This window comes from Cibotium barometz, chromosome 55 (assembly GCF_041138505.1).
Source record: "Cibotium barometz isolate CiBa-2024 chromosome 55, ASM4113850v1, whole genome shotgun sequence".
NCBI lineage: Eukaryota > Viridiplantae > Streptophyta > Polypodiopsida > Cyatheales > Cibotiaceae > Cibotium > Cibotium barometz.
In genome coordinates, this window is record NC_141100.1 from 41,138,480 (window position 1) to 41,158,760 (window position 20,281).

Below are 20,281 nucleotides of genomic sequence, written 5' to 3' on the forward strand. Positions count from 1 at the left end.
GTTTTGGAAGGCACATCAACAGTAGGCGTGAGAGTGAGAGAGAGGAACACGACTGCTCATATATTGATAATGATGAAATGAAGTACAATAGCCACATAAAAGATGTGACCTAAAAGTGTGTTCACATGGTCCGGCCATAAACTGTGCCAGGTGGACCAAATCACTTATAAATCTTTATAAGTGAAACTAAGCTAAACTGGGGGAAAAAACCTCCACTAACTGAAGTAAAAAGTGCCCCAGTAACCTACTGATGATCACTAGCACTCCCCTGGGTGCATACACAGCATGAAACCCAACAATGCCTTGTGACAATGGGTCTAGAAAACACGAAAACCACATGGGTTGTTGGCAGGAGGGGTAGTAAGGGGAGCCTCTTTTTGGTGATTTTCTGCCCTTCCTGCTTAAATAGAACAACTCTTTGTGAGCTGCGGAGATGATCAATGAGATTATTTTTAACCTTTGTAAAGGTCATTTGCTATTGTTTGCAGCTGTTGCACCTCAGATAATACTTCATCTAATTTGACATGGACCATGGTGTAAATTCTAATGTTTGTTTTTGCTGTAATGTTTCATCCAAGACGATGTGTAAATTTTTATGGTTACTTTTTTGTGTAGTGCTGGCGTTGGACCCCCTAATAGGAGCAATTGCAGCAGGGAATGCTGTTGTGTTGAAGTTGTCAGAAGTTGCACCTGCAGTATCGACTTTACTTGCAAAAATAATTCCATTGTATTTGGACACAAATGCAATTAAAGTGGTGGAGGGTGGCATTCCCGAGAGTGAGGATTTATTGAAACAGAAATGGGATAAAATTTTCTACACAGGTGTGCAGATTCCTGTTCAAGATATTTGCAAGCTGTTTGTGAGTAGTGGGTAGGCCTTTTGGCACTCCTTGGTTTCCATATGGAGTGTGAAAGGTTCTATGGACAAGAACTGCTGAATTTCGGTTTCCTCCAAGCATTCCTTGGTACATACAGAATTGTAATTTCCTTGGTACATACAGTGCCACCCTAACAAAGTGGAAATGCATGTGTACTCTCGTGTAGGCAGTACCCAAATAGGAAAAATCGTGATGACAGCTGCTGCAAAGCATCTTACGCCTGTTACATTGGAACTTGGTGGGAAATGTCCAACAATACTGGATTCTGCAGTAAATTTCGAGGTGAATTCCCTCAGGTCCAATATTGCTGCATTTCTAGCTGTTCAAGTTGTGTTCTTGCTCAGGGTGAATGATTCACATCATACAGCATCCTTGCATGTAAACATTTAAATTTGATAAATTTTGAGTGGAGAAAGGTTTCCATCGAGTTCCATCCTTTCGACAGTCCTATACAATGGTAATTATTATTATTTTTATATCATGATGCCTTGGGTATTTGCAATCGTCGTTAGGTTGCAGCAAGGCGAATTGCTAGTGGAAAGTGGGGGATCAATTGTGGTCAGGCGTGCCTTGCTCCTGACTACATTCTTGTTGAAGAGAAAGCTGCCCAGAGGCTGGTGAGCTATATGTCGAAGTAGCTAGTGTGAGATATGTCCTTGTCTATGTTGAGTATGTGCCAGCTTGTGGTGGCAAAGCCACGATCTTCGTTTGATTGTGTGTGGCTTTTGATATTTGCATGCAAATGTAGGCACACAGACTCAAAGTTTATATTCGCTTATTTCTGTTTATTTTTGGTTGAAGATCAAGGTACTGACAACAACATTGAAGGAGTTCTATGGCACGGATTTGGAGAAATGCTCTGATCTTACCAGAATTGTGAATACACGCCATTTTTCACGTCTGAAAGCCTATTTGGAGGATCCAAGCACAGCTAAAACAGTTGTTTACGGTGGCCAATGCAACGACAAAACACTGTATGAGCCAAATTTTCCTCGACTCATTGCTAGCTTGGCTATGTACATTTTTCCTTTTTCCTCTTCTTAATGAAGAAAAGTAAGGAAACTTATGCAAGGTTATGGTGCTGGCAAAATGCACATGCATAGAGATTTCTTTTCAGTCGTGATTTCTTTCTTACAGCTTCATTGAACCAACCATCTTGCTTGATCCTCCATTGGATGCCGCAGTTATGACAGAAGAGATCTTTGGCCCAATACTCCCGATAGTAACGGTCTCTCTCTCTCTCTCTCTCTCTCTCTCTCTCTCTCTACGTGAACACCTTTTTCTTTGGTATATGTATTTCTTTTCTTCAAGTTTTGACATCCAGTTCTTCATGGATGATATATGCTCTTATGTGTGTGTGTGTGTGGAGTGCGTGTGTGAGCATATCTTGATACATAGTTCTACACCCACTATTGGGCACTGGTGACGTTAGTGGGGATGTCGTAGTATCTAGTCCATACTATGCATAATGGAGTTGACTACCATGAGTATATAACATGCACGTTCCTAAAAGGTGAATTTGGGCATGTTCCTGGATTCATCTAGGTATATAATTCAGCCATATTAGCGGACATGCAGATTTCACATTGTGAAGTTTTCATTTGAGTTGCAGCCAGTTGATATTGTGCTAATTCTTTCTATCTTTAGCGGTGCATTTGCCTATCAACTACTTATTTGCTGTATTAATTCTTTCTATTTGCTACTTCCCTTAGTGCTAGGCTTCATTATGGCTGAGTTTGCCCTGCATCTTCGGAGGTTTGACAGAAACTCAGTACGAAGGCCTTTGTGTGAATATATGCTCTTATGTGTGTGTGTGTGTGAGAGCATATCTTGATACAACGTTCTACACCCACTATTGGGCACTGATGACGTTAGTGGGGATGCCGTAGTATCTAGTCCATACTATGCATAATGGAGTCGATAGTTATATAGTCTTGTGGGCTGATTACCACGAGTATATAACATGGACGTTCCTAAAAGGTGAATTTGGGCATGTTCTTGGATTCATCTAGGTATATATATATATAGATATATCATAATTTCATTGTTGGCATAGACCGGGTCTTTCATAGATCTTCAATACAATCTCTCTCCATGTTCAGACTTTTTAGTCTAATCATCATAGCTGGCCCTTCGGGTCTTTTGCTGGCACCAATAAAGTCTCTCTCTCTCTCTCTCTCTCTCTCTCTCTCTCTCTCTCTCTTGTTTAGAAGAAGCGTATTGCTGCCGTTTCCTTCTCTTCTCAAGCTTATCATTAATTGTTATTGAATGCTTGGACAGATCCAAACAATGAGCGAAGCCATAGATTTTGTGAACACAAGGGGTAAACCGTTAGCTTTATATCTCTTCACAAATGATGAAGATCTGAAGAGCAGAGTGCTCAATGAAACATCTGCTGGATCCCTCATTGTAAACGATACAGTTATACACGTAAGTTGGCAAGGCTATTTTGTTTCATGCTCCTGTAGCGAATATATAGGTTTCTTTATTTTTTGGGACTTGGGTTATGATTAGAAAAGTAGAATGTTATATATGTGAAATATTAAGGGCATCTCTAAACTGCAGTTTGGTCTGAACATGGTCCCTTTTGGAGGAATTGGAGAGAGCGGAACAGGAGCTTATCATGGGAAATATAGCTTTGACACTTTCAGCCACATGAAGCCAGTTGTGTATAGAGCCTTGTGGGGTGATGCCACGGTTCGTTATCCTCCTTACACACCAGCGAAGCAAAGTATTCTGAGGTGTATAATTCGTTTTGACTATCTCAGAGTGCTGCTAGTTTTGTTAGGGCTGAAAAAGTAAAGGGTTTGTTGTTGGCCTCAAGAAATAACGGTAGTAGCTGCCGATTGACTCAGAAAAGTCATCACTAAGTCAGTTTTAAAGATAAGGTTTAGTGTTATGTATCTCAGTTTACTGAATCTGTGATTAACTTCATGCATTACAACAGACCATATAGAATTGCATATCGCAACTTTATGAAAATTCAATATATATCTCTTTTTGGAAGTCCAACATTATGCTGATTGATCTTGCTCCCAGTGTTTTTCAATCCCTACTGTCTGTACCACATTCTCCTTAATTATTGAACATTCCCAACAGCTCTGTCGTCATGTTAAATGAAGACATTCTACACTGGTTACACGTGTAGTTTGTCCCAGATGTCTGAATGATATCCTGCTTAGAATGTGTTCCTCATTTTAGTCATCCTTGCCCAGTTATGGTGAGAGTGTCTTCTTTCCTCTCTACCATGGTTCCTAGCTCTCCTACCACACCCCTCTTTATAAAGCTTATATCACAATTTACCTTGATAAGAAGTGCAAATTCAACACACCAAAAATTAGTAGCTTCTGCAAGCTCTGTTTAATGTTAAAAGTCTACCAGAACCCAATGGAAAATACCAAACCAACTAAGGCTCAATGGCGCTTCCTAGGAATCGTGCCAAAGATGTTTAGACTTGATACTCGAGGGTTGCTTGGAGAACTTACCAAAGAGCCAATGACACTGCTTCTGTGTTGACAAAAGTTAGAGATGTAGTTAACCATCAATGGTGTAACTTTGCCGAGGCCATTGTAAGGTAGATAAGTGATGCAATGGAAATCTCTCTTCTAGTCCTCCACTACCATGCATAGCCTATTTCTTGTGCATATGATGGAAGAAGATTGTTAAGGAGAAGAAGACTAGTCGTAGACACTCACTCTCAAAACGCTAGCTCCTCTCCCACTCATATGTAGAGGAAAGAAGCAAGCATGAAAGCTTAGAACACAAACAACACACATTTTGCACGATAGAGCTAATTGTTCTTTATTTCTTAAAATTGCTTTATATAGATTTCCTTCTTTATGTACATATAGCTGCAAATGAGGTGGCTGCCCACAGGATGCTTGTGGTGCCTTATTCTCTATCCGTTGCTAATCTAGACTATGTACATTACAAGTGTTAGCTTCCATTTTAGTCTTTTTCCGTAAGTATGGCTATCCATTCTTATAAATATATCATTAAGCACTTGAACACATTTCGCTTGTTACAAAACATAATATTAACAAGAGTGGTTCTCTCTTATCTCGCGCGAGATGAGCCCTTTCAAGGTGTTCTATGGATAGGATTGCCTCACACCATTGACTTGGTTGGACCCGTTGATCAAGGTTGAGGTATCAAAACAAATGCTAGATGAGATGGATCATTAGATGTAAAACATCGAAGATAGATAAAAATGGTATGTTGATCCTAGGAGGTCTAATTAGGAGTCTCAAGGCGCTCTATGGATAGGATTGCCCCACACTGACTTGGTTAGACCCGTTTGTCAGGGTCAAGGTATCAAAACAAATGCTAGATGAGATGGATCATCATATGCAAAACATCAAAGATATCACCAAGACTCGTTGGTTAGATCCGTTGCTCAGGGTTGAGGTATCAAAACAAATACTAGATAAGATGGAACATCAGAGGCAAAACATCAAAGATAGATAAAAACAGTATGCTAATCCCACAAGGTCTAATGAGCTATTCGAAGAGAGAGAGAGAGAGGTGCTCCATGTATGACCTAAGAGGAGTTTCATATCCTTAGTGTTCAAGAGCTTATCTTAGCCTTGCCAAAGCATGTGTCGTCGGGTTTTTCCTTAGAGCCGTAATGTGTAACTTCCCATATGGGTGCACTAGCTCATTCGTCATGTTCTCACTCCGTTTGATCAAACCATTCACATCTAGCAAGCATGATTTTTTTTTCTTCAAAAAGAGACTTCTATTAAGTACGAGAAAAACATACAACAATAACAGCTATAAGCCCGAAAAGAATCACTCCAATATGTAAGGTGATTTCAACCACTGAGGAGCATCATGATGTCATCTAAGACCTATGGTACTAGAGGAAAAGAAGACGCCATGGCCCCACTCCCGCATAAATATCACGCGCTTCGCCTGTGCAGAACAAGAGGGCTTTTCAAAGGATTGAAGGCATCAATCCACTCCCACAACCAATGCTTCCTCGAACGATCAGCAATCCTCATTGGACTAAGCCTAGTATCTGGGATGATCTCCTCCATACTACATCTCCTTAATCTCCCGCTAGGCATGATAGAGTAAATGATGCAATCTGTAGCCTCCTAGCCTGGGAGAGCAATGACTTGCAGAAGTATGCCTATCGAAAAAACTCACAGCCAATTCGGATGATAGTCTCCATGAAAGGTCCTAGAAAGCCACTCATGTGGAATAGCTGCATCAATCTGATCAATACGAATGCGAAAATTCCTAAGATTTTGAATGGATGCAGCTCTTCGATCCTCCGGAAGACTCTTAAAGGTCTTCCAAGCAAGAACTGTGTATGCACATCTCTCCCATCCTGACCACTGCATATAAGGAGATGCACCAAGTGGCCGACCAACCTCATCCCTAATGAGCTCGTTCCACATAATAGGTTGTCGGTCAGCCTCATCGAAAGACCTAGGAAGCCTTTGTTGCAAAAAAGATCTCATGCTTCTCCATGCTCGAAATACCAGCAGTGGAGCGGAGAAAGATGCTCATGGCCTCTGCAACTATGATATATAATAATAGGGGGCTAAGGGGAAGCCCTACCGTACTGAGCGAGAAATCTGAAACCGCTCTCCTCTATCACCGCAAGCGAGCACTCTACTGTGGGCATCACGATACATGCATGAAACTCCCTTGATCCATCTCTGAGAGAGAAGCCCATATGGCTAAGAGTACCCTCAAGGAAGTCCCAAGCATGAATTCAAAAGCATATAAGCAAGCAAGAATAGAGAAGAAGGAGAGTTCATAAGCAATTTATTGTAAGGGACTGATTGTGTATTGCTTATTGTAAAAAATGACATATATAATTTTTACACTAGGTTGGCCAAACTTAAAAATGGTCCGACCTCTATTACTAGTCTTAAGCAACAATGTATGCTAAGTTCGTAGACTTTCTCTATTTGATATTAAGTGCATGGTAAGGCTGCTTTATATGTTACATCATTTTCTTTTAAAGATTAAGTGGCCATTTTGAGTGGGTAAGGTGGCAAAGAGCCTTAGTTTAGGTCGAGCGGGTGAAACCATGTTAGCCTACATCTTATCTGCGCGACAGGGTGTTATGTTCGGATCTCATAGCATGATGAATAGAGATAAGGGTGCCCTCATTCATCCAGGGTACAATAATCATTCCAAAGGGGAGCTCAAGTGTTGCGGTCCTCTTTCACCAGTGCAATCCATGGCCGTGATCCATCTCCTCCTGAGGATGATGTTCTCTTTCAATGTACCTACGAGGGTCACATAAAACTGGCACAACATAGGTCTAACAAGAAATTCCTCTTCTAAACAAATGACGATCATGGATTGAGAATTATTTAATTTAGTAATGGTTGTTGTAGATGGTATGAGGGTGGGTGGCCTAATGAGATCCATGTCTAGCTAGCCCAACTGTCAACCAAGGTGGGCCATGTAGCTAGGTGGTCTTTTAATATTTACTAATAAAAATATTATTTTGTTGATGATTTGCACGTGGATCGTCGATATGGCGATTGGAATGCGCGTTACTACTATTCAATGGATGAATCGACGTTACGGGGAAATTTCGTGAGTTTAACGCTATTTTTCTCTATTTTTTATGGTTTAAAATAAGCATTAATGGAATTTTTTTACGAAAATACCACATAGTTTATTATGGATATTTTTGGTAGAATGGATTCCCTAAATTTCTAGAAATTTTTCCTACTTTTTATAGAAAATTTTAAAGCATTTTTATGGTTTTTTCGCGAGTATGCGATCAAATTTCTGCTGACTTTCCACTGAAATTCAGTAGGGGACAGCATGATGATGCATGGAATACTCTTAAATTTATTTTTTATTAATACTAATCATAATTAAGAGTTAATTATGATTAATAAAATTAATCAAAAATTAATCTCTCTGTTAATAGAGAGAAGAGATGGGAGGAGAGAGAATGGAAGGGAGAAGAAGGAGAGGAAAGAGGGGAGAAGAGAGAGGGAGTCTTTTCACACTCTCTCTCTCTGAATCTTTTGCGCGCAAACCCGCCCGGGAGGGGGGCGGTTTCGCTGTGCAGGCGGCGAAAAAATCGCCACCCCCCTATTTTTTTTAAATATAAGCTTTAGCTAAAGCTTATTAAATTGTTTTTTTAAATTATTTTTAATAAAATGAGTTTTTTAATTAAAAAAGGCTTTTAAAATTGTTTAAAAAAAGCTTGGAGAAAAAGCCTAAAAATTAGAGAAAAATTAAAATTTAAGAAAAGAAAATTCTTTGAGAATTTCTGGAATTTTTTTGCTTGGTGCCTTTTGGCTTTTCATCTTTCGGAAAACCTTTGGCTTTCCACTTTCCCGAAACCTTTTGGCTTTTCGAATTCCGAAAAAACTTTTGACCTTCCGTATTCCGAAAACTTTTGACCTTTCACATTCTGATTTTTTTTTTGTCTTTTCATTGTCCCAAAACTTTTGGCTTTCTGTATTCCGAGAAAACCATTGGAATTCTGAAATTTTTTGACCGTTCGTATTCTAAATGCGTTCGGGGCTAATTAAAAATTTCAAGAAATTCATGAAAATTAGACAAAGGTTATTTTAAATTTTGAGAAAATGCGGGGTTGGTGTTTTGCATGTGGTGTGTCCATTCGGGCACCCGTGACCATTCATGATAATTCTTTTTCTCGAGAATTTAATATTTTTGAGGGTTATTTAATGTTGAAGTACGTTTCCTCGTGCTAACATTAGATAGATGCGGGTTATTCGCATATTATTAATACGATTGTACCTCGTATTAGTAGCTATATATGTTTGGATTAATTCTAAACGATGTTTTCATGATTTTTTACCATTGTTTAGCCATTCTTTTTGGACATGTTCCTTAATTTCTTTTGATGGCTATAATCTGCGTTCAAAGTGTGTTTCACCTTTGACACTTTTTCATGATAATTTATTTTGCACTTATTTAAGTGTGATTTGTGCTTAATTTCTTAAGCTTAAGACAAATTCTATCATGGGTTAGTTGATTTGTTTGTTTTGGTAGATTTTATTGGATGTTTTTTAAGTTCTATATGGACTTATCACGTTCTGCCTAGATCACTTGTGTCTAGGGTTTTGTGTCTAGAGTTTTCTTATTGAGTGCTACACACATGTGTTTCACTTACTTACTTTGGAGTTTTGCTTGAACGACACCACGTTCATATAATACTCCGAAGATTGATGAGTTAGCCACCAATTTTAATGCTTCTTTTGGCATGATTAATGTTTATTAGATGGTATGCATTGATTTTTATGATCAACTGCATTTACCTTCGTTTTTTGCACATAATTTTGGAGTATATTGCTTGTACGTTTGTACATATTCCAACTCGGATACCTAGTTGCTGGTGAGTTATTTTTCTATTGTGTTTTGGGTAGTTATCATTAGAAAGGCGTCAATAATTCGAAATTCTTTTCTAATGATGTACTCGATAAGGGTTATTCCTTGATGTAGTCTCAGGTATATAGAGACAGGTTTTAGTATGTGAAAGTCTAGATAAGGCCATCTTATTCCTTTTATATAGGATTTTATTCATATTTTCCTAGACGGCATACTAGGGAGTTTCAAATTGTTTGGGTGTATCATGGTGGTATGGGACGCTAGTGATCCCTCACATATATTATCTTATGGGATAATTTGGGCTCAAGATTGTTGCTTTGCTTACATCGCTTAGCATGTTGACCTCAACATTTAAAGACAATCTCATTTTCTAAATTCACTAGAAGTTATAGTGTGGGCATTCTCTAGATAAACTTCTTTTATCTATAGCCTGCATGTTTTGATGTGAGGGTAATCTCGTCGGCATATTCACTTGTTGATTAAAAAAAAAAAAGAGTTCAACGAGTTTATCTTGTTGTGTTCGGATTAAGGAAAATTGGATTCTTTGTTGGCATTTCTTTCTCTAGTTCCATACTTTAGGTGCTTTATATAGTCAACCTGATGGTTTACGGATGAACATATGTGACTCATTGAGATGCTGATGAATCTCTAATGTTGATATGGGTAACTTGGGACGTCGATTATTCCATATGCAGATGTGGGTATGTCCAGGCGCCGATGAATCCTTGGATTCTGCTGTTATAATGCCATGTTTTCTTACTTTATTCCAGATGGTTTACAACGAGGAGGTTACTTTGAATGTGAATTGCTGCAGAGTCTGATGGGTAAATAGAGCGTATGAATCAGATTGTAGAGTATATGCTTCGTGCGTATGTCTCTAGAAAATCATCAAATTGAGAAAAATGTCTTCCAATGATGGAATTTGCCTATAACAGTTTTAAACATACGGCTATTGGTTTTAGTCCGTTCATGCTTATGTATAGGTTTTAACCTAGGGCATCTATTGATGTCTGTCTTAAAAGGACATCGAGCTTGATGCATCGAGGGATTTCTTGTGTGATACGTAGGAAATGCTGATCGAAGCTTGGGATTCTATCAGGAGTGCTCAAGATAGGGCATGGTTTTATGCTGGTAGGGGATGCTCATCTTGGTCTTTTGAACCAGGAGCACTGGTTTATTTAAAAGTTCATAAAGATTTTCAAACTTTGTCAAAAAGAAAATCCTCGAATTTATCTCCTAGATATTGTGATCAATTTCGAGTTATACATTAGAACGGTTGCGTATGAACTAAAACTACCTCCAATTGTTAGAGTTCATCGAGTCTTTCATATCGATAGTGTAACGCCTCCGCTACGGCTGCGTCTTCCTCAAGCCGCCATAGCCTAGGCGTGGAGAAGAAGAGAGGGTGGAAGTCGGTTCACCTCCCAACCATATAATGACGAGTTAGGGTTTCTCGTTGGGTTTTATACCAAAACCCTGGCCTGTGTCCACACCTCCTAGCCCGGCCGCCCATCTTACTTAAGAGCCGTGCTAACTTAGATGTGTACACACATGGACCAAACCCTAACGCCCATTAACCCCTGAACCCCGCTAGCACTAATAATACTCTCGAGACTCCGAAAGCTATTAACTTATGCTAGGGTTCGACTTCCGTAGGACCATAGTCCTGACATTACTCCCCCCTTCGAAAAGAGTTTTCGTCCTCGAAAACAAAAGTGGGGAAACGTTTCCTCATGACACTAATGTTTTCCCAAGTGGAGCCTTCCTCTGGACGGTCCTTCCACTTGATAAGAGCTTGTTTCCGAACTTGGTGGCGAGTACGTAACATGTGATAATCCAATACTCTTTCTGGTTCATGAGGCAGTATTGGGGGTTCCACATATTCTACCAAGAAAGAATCATCCACCGGCCTTTCATGACCCATAAGGCGTTTCCTCAAACGGCTTACGTGAAAGATGGGATGAACCTTGGAATGTGCTGGTAACTCAAGTTTATAGGCTACTGGGCCCACCTTCTTGAGTATCTTAAACGGTCCACAAAATCGGGGCGACAATTTTGGTACGGGACCCGTTTTTAAACTGATGGAGTTTTCTGGTACCTTCAGAAACACCCAATCACCTTCTTGAAAGTGAAGTGGCCTACGTTTCTGGTCCGCAAACTTCTTGTAACGATCTTGCGCTTGACGAACATTTAATCGTGCAAGGCGCAACATATCCATATGGTCTTGGATAAAATCCTTAACCTGACTGATTTTCTCATTCGCCAGTCCCACCGAGACACTGGTGAACGTGGCTGAAAACCATACATCAACATGAAAGGGCTAAAGCCTGTCGAGACATGCTTTGCACTATTGTAAGCAAACTCAAGAATAGGCAAATAAGACTCCCAATCAGATTGTTTTTTGCTGACATATGCCCGAAGCATATCTTCCAGCACTTGATTAACCCGTTCAGTCTGACCATCTGTCTGCGGATGATCAGCTGTACTAAGGTTCAACATAGTACCCAACTTACTGAATACTGCTCGCCAAAAATGGCTGTTAAACTTGCGATCGCGATCACTGACAATATTGGATGGTAGGCCATAAAGTCGGTAAACATTCTCCACGAAAAGGCGTCCCAATTCTGGAGTTGTAACTGTTTTCTTAGTAGGCACAAACCGACAAAGCTTGGTTAATCGATCCACGATTACCCAAATGGCATCATGTCCACGATTCGTTGTGGGCAAGCCCGTTATAAAATCCATAGAGATACTTTCCCACTTTCCGTCAAGAATCTCTAATGGATGCAGTAACCCGCCAGCTTTAAGACGTTCTGCTTTGTTCACTTGACACTTCTGACACTGCAGAACATAGTCAGTAACATCCTTGTGAAGTCCAGGCCAATAGAAATGCTTTCTTACGAGAGCATACGTTTTGCGAATGCCCGCATGACCTGCACTTGGACTATCATGACACTCAAAAAGAATTTGGCGCCTAGTGTCTAAGTCCAATGGAACACAAACTCTCCCCTTGTGGAGTAAGTATCCATCATCGATGGAAAAGTTTTTCCATCGCTGTAGTTCATCTTGTGATAAAGAAGAACCATGTGTGGAAGAACTGGAAACACTACCGTTTGAGTGAGAGGGACCCCTCATTTGAACATGATTCCACACCTTTGAGTATGTTGAATCCTGCTTGCATTTGCCTCGTAAAGATTCTAACAATTCGCTTTTCAACTCTGTGAATAGCAGCGAATTAATCTCCGGCATACGACTCAAGGCATCAGCTACAATATTGTAACGTCCTTTGCGATAGCGTAGTTTGCAATCATACTCCTGAAGGATCTCAGCCCATCTGGCCTTTCGACCCTGCAAATCTGTTTGGTTCATAAACCACTTTATGCTTTCGTGATAAAAAACAAGCTCGAATTGTGCACCATATAAGTAATGTCGCCATTTTCGTAAGGCATATATGATGGCAAAGAGCTCACGCTCGTAAGCTGAGTAGTTTTGTTGAGCACGATTGAGCTTCTTGCTCTCATAGGCAACAGGATGACCATCTTGAATGAGAACCGCACCCACTGCCTTAGCACTGGCATCCGTTTCAATCACAAATGGTTTTTGAGGATCCACAATTGCCAAGATGGGAGCTGTAGCCAAAGCAACTTTAAGCTTATCAAAGCTACGTTGTTGCTCCTCACGCCATTGAAAGGTAATTGCCGCACCTTTCAATTGATCAGTCATGGGAGCGGCAATCTTTGCATAACCGTTCACATATTTGCGATAAAATCCTGCCATTCCCAAGAAGATTTGAAGTTCTTCCTTACTTCGAGGTGTTGGCCATCGCATAATAGCATCAACCTTACTAGCATCCATAGCAATTCCGTCTGCAGAAATTACATGACCTAGGTATTGTATGCTATCCTTGAGCAATTCACACTTACTTTCTTTCGCGTAAAGTGCATTCTCGCGTAGTAACTGAAAAACTTTTTGTAAGTGTTCCAAATGCTCTTCTAAAGTCGAACTATAGACCAAAATGTCATCAAGAAAGACAATGACAAATTTGCCTAAGGACGGCCTTAGTACGCTATCCATAAGCGTCATAAACGTTGCCGGGGCATTAGTAAGCCCAAACGGCATAACCAAAAACTCATAGTGTCCAAAGCGAGTTCGGAACGCAGTCTTGGTTATATCATCAGCGTTAATACGCACTTGATGATATCCTGAACGTAAATCAATTTTAGAAAAATACTTCGCACTGTTGAGTTGATCAAACAACTCATCTATCTTAGGTAGCGGGTATTTGTTCTTAATGGTTACCGCATTCAAGGAGCGATAATCCACACACATGCGCATGGATCCATCCTTTTTCTTCACCAAAAGAATGGGCGATGCCCATGGTGAAGCACTATGGCGAATGAAGCCCTTACTAAGGTAGTCAGCAAGCTGACGTTCCACCTCAGCTGCTTCAGTCGCACTAAGCCTGTACGATGGCTTACTAATTGGTTTGGTGCCCGGAACGACATCAATGCGATGAGGCAAAGCTCGTTCGGGTGGCAAACCCTCTGGTAATTCATTAGGAAAAATATCTTTAAATTCTTGTAACAGTTGTTGCAAAGACAAAGCATTAACTGGTTGCTTAAGATTATTTAAAGAGATTTTAGAAGAAGGTAAAGAGAAAGAAGGCATCGCTGAGGAAGATTCATTTGAAGAAGAAACATCATGCACATCAAACCCACTAGTTTGAGACACAGAATAACAAAAATAGACTTCTTCTATTTGATTACTATGCTCCAAAAAAGAGAGTTCGGCATTACATATGAGTGGTGTTGGGGGTACATCACGTTCCCCAATAAGTAAAACATGCTTACCATTGGCCTCAAACGTAAACGTATTATGTTCATAACTCCTTTTGAGTGATGACCCTAACCCATATAACCACTCCCGTCCTAAGATGACATCCGCACGAGACATATTCATCACTTGGAAGTCAAGAACCATAGTGTGTTCTTGCACAAACACAGGCACTTGCCGTACTAGAGTATCCCACACATCGTGATCATCCCCCTGAATGGTGGACACCACATAACGATGAGAACTCTTTGTCTCCGGCAACTTTAATTTCTTAACTAATGCATAGTTCAAAAAATTGTGCGTGGCACCATCATCAATGAGAATACGTACTCGATGACCATAAATGGAGCCATGCATACGGACCAAATCATGTGGTCCAACTGTCTCTTGCCACATAGATGCAGTGAGATTACACTCATGCAGCTCGGCAGTGTGCGAAACCTCTACCGCAGAATACTTAGGATCAGCATCCAAGGGAAGTGTTTGCACCATTTGTACAGCCTTCTCCTTGACCTTCTCCTTATCCTTATTCTTGCGAGGCAACTGTGGATAATTTTTCTTCTCATGATCACTACCTAAGCAATGATAACATAGTTTCTCCTTCTTGGCCCGTTCAAAGTCTTGTGAAGACAACGGACCACTTGACCCTTTAGACTTCTTTGTGTTTTCAGTAGAATTGCTGGCAAGTTTACGCTTATTAGCATTAAATTGCGAGCCATTGAATTTGGCCGGTCTATCCATGCCCTTCTTATCCATGGTGTCATCAAAGATAAGGGCACTTTGGATAGCCGCTTCCAAAGTTTTAGGATATTGGGTTTTAACCTTTGCCTGATATTCTTTATCAAGGCCTCTAACAAACCCACGAACCTTTTGAAAGTCGTCCAAACCATCTAGCTTGAGAATGACTTCACGGTATTTGGACACATACTGATTAAGTGTAAGACCTTCCATCTTGCACTTGTCCCAGGCTGTCCAACTCCGATCTTTCTCGTTTTGTGGTAAGAACTCCTTTTTAAATGCTGTCGCAAACTCCTCCCAAGTCTTAGGGCGAGTTTCAATAGGTAGACTCATCCACCACTTGTAGGCTTTACCTTCAAGTGTGAGACTCGTCTCAGTGACCATAACAGCAGCGGGAGTGCGGCGTAAGCGATGCAAGTCCGTCCACTTGTGTAAAAATGTATGGACCGCATCCTTGTTACGATCGCGCTCCTCTCCCTTAAACACAGGCGGCTTCACGTTTTTCAACATAGCCCCTTCCTGCGTTGCAGATGGTGCAATAGAGTCTACTATAGGATTTGGAACAAGAGGAGGCATAACTATCGGAATAGGCCCTCCACTTGCCGCCGATCCACTTGCAAAACGAGCCATAAATTCAGTAAAAAGCGTGCTCATGTTTGTGAGATTGGTATTGACATTTGTTATAGTGCGCTCAAGTGCAACTACCCTTGAAGTGAGACGCCCAAACTCTACCGTGTCTACCAAACCATAATCATCTATTGGACTCGCACCCCCTTCGGCATCGGTCATGTTGTCATCCCGATCAGGCGCAACGGCCTGTCGTCGCGAATCACCCACACCACCACCCAAAGGGTGTGCCTCACTAACATCATGCATATCATTCTCAAAATCGAAGTGAACATGAGACGGTTCCGCTGAGGCCATGGTATGCACGTGCTTACAAATAGAGAACGGATTACCTTCAAAAGCGAACTCCAATTGAAGCATCGTAGAAGAATTCCGCTTGCATGCACGGAAATCGAGAAGAAATCACCACTTGAGTCGTCAATCAACACATGCATGCAAAAAAGTGTGTTGCATGTAGCATGTCGTTGAAGATCCGTCCACCAAAAACTTCCAAACTTGGAGCATAGAAAACTCCTCTCACAAATTGAAAGAAGGAAAGTTGAAGGTGAAAAGGTCACTTTCCTTGTAGTTTGTGTCACTTTCCTTGTAGTTTGTGTCCTCCCTTGAAAGAATAAGTAGAGCTCTTTTGAAGAGAAGAACAACACAAGTGAAAAGGTGAAGTGGCTAGCACACTTGCCTTGGAGCTTGAGGTTGTGGGTTCAAAACCCCACTCCTTGGATGGTGAAGCCTCCCCCTTGTGCCACTCAAGTAAGGGAGAATTCTCGCGCGCTCGCCAACGGCGCGCCAACGATCGCTCACCGATCGCCTTCGAGGACTGCCGGTCTGCCTTGGTCACTGTACGGACGACGGGTAGGTGGCGGCGCTCACTGTGGGCTGTTCACGCGGACGCGTGTAGGCTGCGCTCGTGCAGGTCACCGTACGGGCGGCGGCGCTCGTTTCTTTTGCTGCAGCGTTGAGCTCTTTTTCTCGTGCAGGTCACGCCGGTCGCCGCTAGCTCTGATACCAGTGTAACGCCTCCGCTACGGCTGCATCTTCTTCAAGCCGCCATAGCCTAGGCGTGGAGAAGAAGAGAGGGTGGAAGTCGGTTCACCTCCCAACCATATAATGACGAGTTAGGGTTTCTCGTTGGGTTTTATACCAAAACCCTGGCCTGTGTCCACACCTCCTAGCCCGGCCGCCCATCTTACTTAAGAGCCGTGCTAACTTAGATGTGTACACACATGGACCAAACCCTAACGCCCATTAACCCCTGAACCCCGCTAGCACTAATAATACTCTCGAGACTCCGAAAGCTATTAACTTATGCTAGGGTTCGACTTCCGTAGGACCATAGTCCTGACAGATAGATTAAAAGAGAAATTGGGAGGTGAGGATAACACAGTTACTCCTCAAGAACTCGTTGAATTTGAAGATTTATCCTATGTTCCACACATGAACCTGATAAGGTACTTGAATTTAGGGAAAGGAAACTTTGTAGTTGACTAATCCCTCAGGTTAAAATAAAGGAAAAAGATAGGGAAATAGAGGATTCGACTTAGGAGTCGGTTGATATTATTTAGTGCAGTTCTCCTTCTTTTCATTGCAAGAGTGCAATGTTTTAAGAGAGGGGAAGTATGTTATATACACATTATGTGTGCATATCCTAGGAGCCTAACCCACATTAGGCTTGTGAGCATGGGTTAGGACTAACCTTTAGGGTTAAGGTTAGGGTCAGGCATCCAAGGGTCACACATGGGAAATGGAGAGTCAAGAGTCACTTGTTGAGGGCCCTCCTATATAATAGGGGCATGGGGCACACTCAAGGGAGGCTTGGGGGAGGCTTGGGGGAGGCTTAGGCTATGGTCTCTTGTGTAGAGGTCTATATCTACTCACCTACAATTTCACACGATAGCTTCATGCTATTGGATTGGAGTTATACCTCTTGAGAACACACCTTCTTCAAATCCCATCTCGTCCTTGTTTGTAAAGCATTCCCGCTATCAATTGATAGGATGCAACCTTTTTGATTAATTTTCTAGCTTCAGATTTATCAAATAAGATTTATGTCGATAGTAAGTTAGCAATAAAATGTGCGATATCTTTGCTCCATTTAGGAACAAGTTCAAGATTGAACAAAGGAGCATATGGAAGATTATCTCATCAACCCCAATTGGAGGTTCTCCATTTGGAATTCTTGACAAGTGATCAGCATGTACATGCACAGATCCCTTTCAGACAATTATTGCAAAGTCAAACTCCATTAGCATCAACAACCATCACGTGATACGACCAGTTGCACATGGTTTATTTTCCAAGTAGAGAAAGTCTTGGTGGTCAACAAAGAATACGAATTTGTTTGCAAGAAGACAATGTCTATACTTTTTGACAACATAAACCATGGCCAAACCTTCTCTCTCAGTAGTTGTGTGGTTGCACTCGGCATCATTGAGTTGTTGGCTAGCAAAGCTTACAGGAAAATCCATGTTGTATTCACTTGGTTGTGCCAACACACAACTTATAGCAAAAGCTGAGGCATCAATGTGGACATGAAAGATAATGTCCCACCTAGGAGGTTTGAGGATTGGATCACTTGCTAGTGCTTTCTTTAGCTTCTCATAAGCTCATTGGCATTCTTCACTCCATTAAAAAACATCAAGTATTTTATACAACGGTTGGGCATAGATAGCATAAAGGAAAATGAATCTTCTATAATATCCCACGTCCCATGAATCGTTGTACACCCTTGTAGTTTGTGGGTGGTGACAATTCTAGAATCAAATGGATTTCACTATTATCTATAAAAATGCCATTCTTGGAGATAATGTGTCATAAGATGATACCATGTTGAACCCAAAATTGACATTTGAGTGGGTTCAATGCGATGTGGTAAAGCCTGCATCATTTAAACACTTTCCTTAGACAAGCTAGGTGTTCCTTCTAGTTGGAGTTCACACATAGATCATCCATGAATACTTCTAGGAATTTTTTGAGAAAATCCTTGAAGGCCGTACACATTAGTCTTTGCAATGTGCTCGGTGCATTAGTTATGCCGAAGAGCATAACTTTGTATGCATATGTTCCCCATTCTGTGGCAAAAGCTATCTTGTGTTGGTATGCAGGGTCAATGGTGACTTGGTTGTAGCCTCAAAAACCGTCTAAGAAGCTATAAGCTTCTTTTGTAGAGCAACTTGTTCCAACACATGTTTTGTATAAGGCAATGGGTAGTGGTCTCATGGATTGTTGCTACATTAACACTTTTGAGGTTAACACACACTATGACCTTCCCATTATTTTTAGCCACAACCACTATTGGTGAGACCCATTCCGTGTGCTCAATTTCATAAATGAATCTTGCATCAATTAGTTTTGGAATTTCTTCATCATGAACCATTTTACCATATTTCGGATTCATTTGGTAGGGTCTTTGCTTGTAAGGTCTAGCATTTTCCACAAGAGGAATTGTATGTTTCACAACTTCTAGTGGAATACCTTTCATATTGGTGTATTTCAATGCAAAAATATCTTCCAAATCTTTGATTAAGGCTATCAGATCCTTCTCTTGCTCTGGGGTGAGATCCTTTGCAATGTACACTGGTGGTTTAGGATCTTCTCTAGGTCCAAAAAGATTCACTTCAGTGACTTCAGCGGGGCCATCATAAGATGTATGTGACTCACCACGTGCACTTCTCTTATTCTTTTCAAAGTGGATGATCCGGTCTCCAATGTTATAAGATTTGAAATATTCCAGAACCTTCCGAAGATCATCTTCTTCCTTTTGATCTTTGAGCCGATTAAGTTTTGCTTCTCTTTTAGCTTCAGCTTTGGCTTTATTTATTCTTCTTCTTGTCGATCGAGATACCTTTAATCTCTCAGAGTCAACTGATTTAATATCTCTTGGGATAGCCACTGCATTGGCTCAAATAAAGACAGAATTAAGCTCTTTTTTCCATGCTTTTGCAAAAGTGTGGTGAGTATCAATTTCCTCTATGTATTGCAACCAATGTAGATCGAAGTCCATAGGAATGACACTTGGTACCACCATTTTTTTGTTGGAATTAGGGTTGCAGGAAAGCACACAAAGCTTGGAGAAGAAGAAGCAAGAATGCACACAACACAAAGTGTATTAGATTGTGTCAATGTACAAAGATTAGTTAGCCCTAGAATGATGGGCGTATATACAAGCCGGGGGAAAAAACCTCCTAAAGAGGAAAAAAGTGCCCCAGCGGTCCTAAGTGTGTTCACACACATCACTGCCTATATATATGGCAACAAATCCCCCTTGGGAGTGATGGTGTGAACGAGAGCTGGCACTCATGTATAGGGGAGTGCCATGCCCGAAGTAGATCAATCCACAAAGGGGAGCAAGCCCAAAGCTTTGCGGAAAGCTTCGAACTTCTCACGAGGAAGTGCCTTTGTGAAGCAAGAATGCACACAACACAAAGTGTATTAGATTGTGTCAATGTACAAAGATTAGTTAGCCCTAGAATGATGGGCGTATATACAAGTCGGGGGAAAAAACCTCCTAAAGAGGGAAAAAGTGCCCCGACGGTCCTAAGTGTGTTCACACACATCACTGCCTATATATATGGCAACAAATCTCCCCTGGGAGTGATGGTGTGAACGAGAGCTGGCACTCATGTATAGGGGAGTGCCATGCCCGAAGTAGATCAATCCACAAAGGGGAGCAAGCCCAAAGCTTTGCGGAAAGCTTCGAACTTCTCACGAGGAAGTGCCTTTGTGAAAAGATCGGCGAGGTTGTCCTGTGTTGGCACATAGGCCAAGCTGATCTCTCCTGCTGAGAGTCTCTCCCTGACATAGTGATAATGCACCTCAATGTGCTTTGTGCGAGCATGAAAAACTGGGTTTCTCGCAACTGCCAATGCGCT

At 41.2% G+C, this 20,281-nt stretch overlaps 1 protein-coding gene across 1 annotated transcript in view; it reads left to right on the forward strand.

The window, feature by feature from the left end:
* LOC147607741 (aldehyde dehydrogenase family 3 member H1-like) overlaps positions 1-3,890 on the forward strand; it is a 74,685-nt gene extending 70,795 nt beyond the window's left edge. Inside the window, exons 4-10 of the mRNA XM_086790208.1 lie at positions 616-822; positions 1,045-1,160; positions 1,391-1,495; positions 1,680-1,852; positions 2,016-2,106; positions 3,159-3,308; positions 3,444-3,890. Of these exons, the coding sequence (XP_086646334.1) occupies positions 616-822; positions 1,045-1,160; positions 1,391-1,495; positions 1,680-1,852; positions 2,016-2,106; positions 3,159-3,308; positions 3,444-3,680 (1,079 nt within the window). The 3' untranslated portion in view covers positions 3,681-3,890. The remainder of the gene's footprint in view (positions 1-615; positions 823-1,044; positions 1,161-1,390; positions 1,496-1,679; positions 1,853-2,015; positions 2,107-3,158; positions 3,309-3,443) is intronic.
* Positions 3,891-20,281: the final 16,391 nt, after the last annotated feature.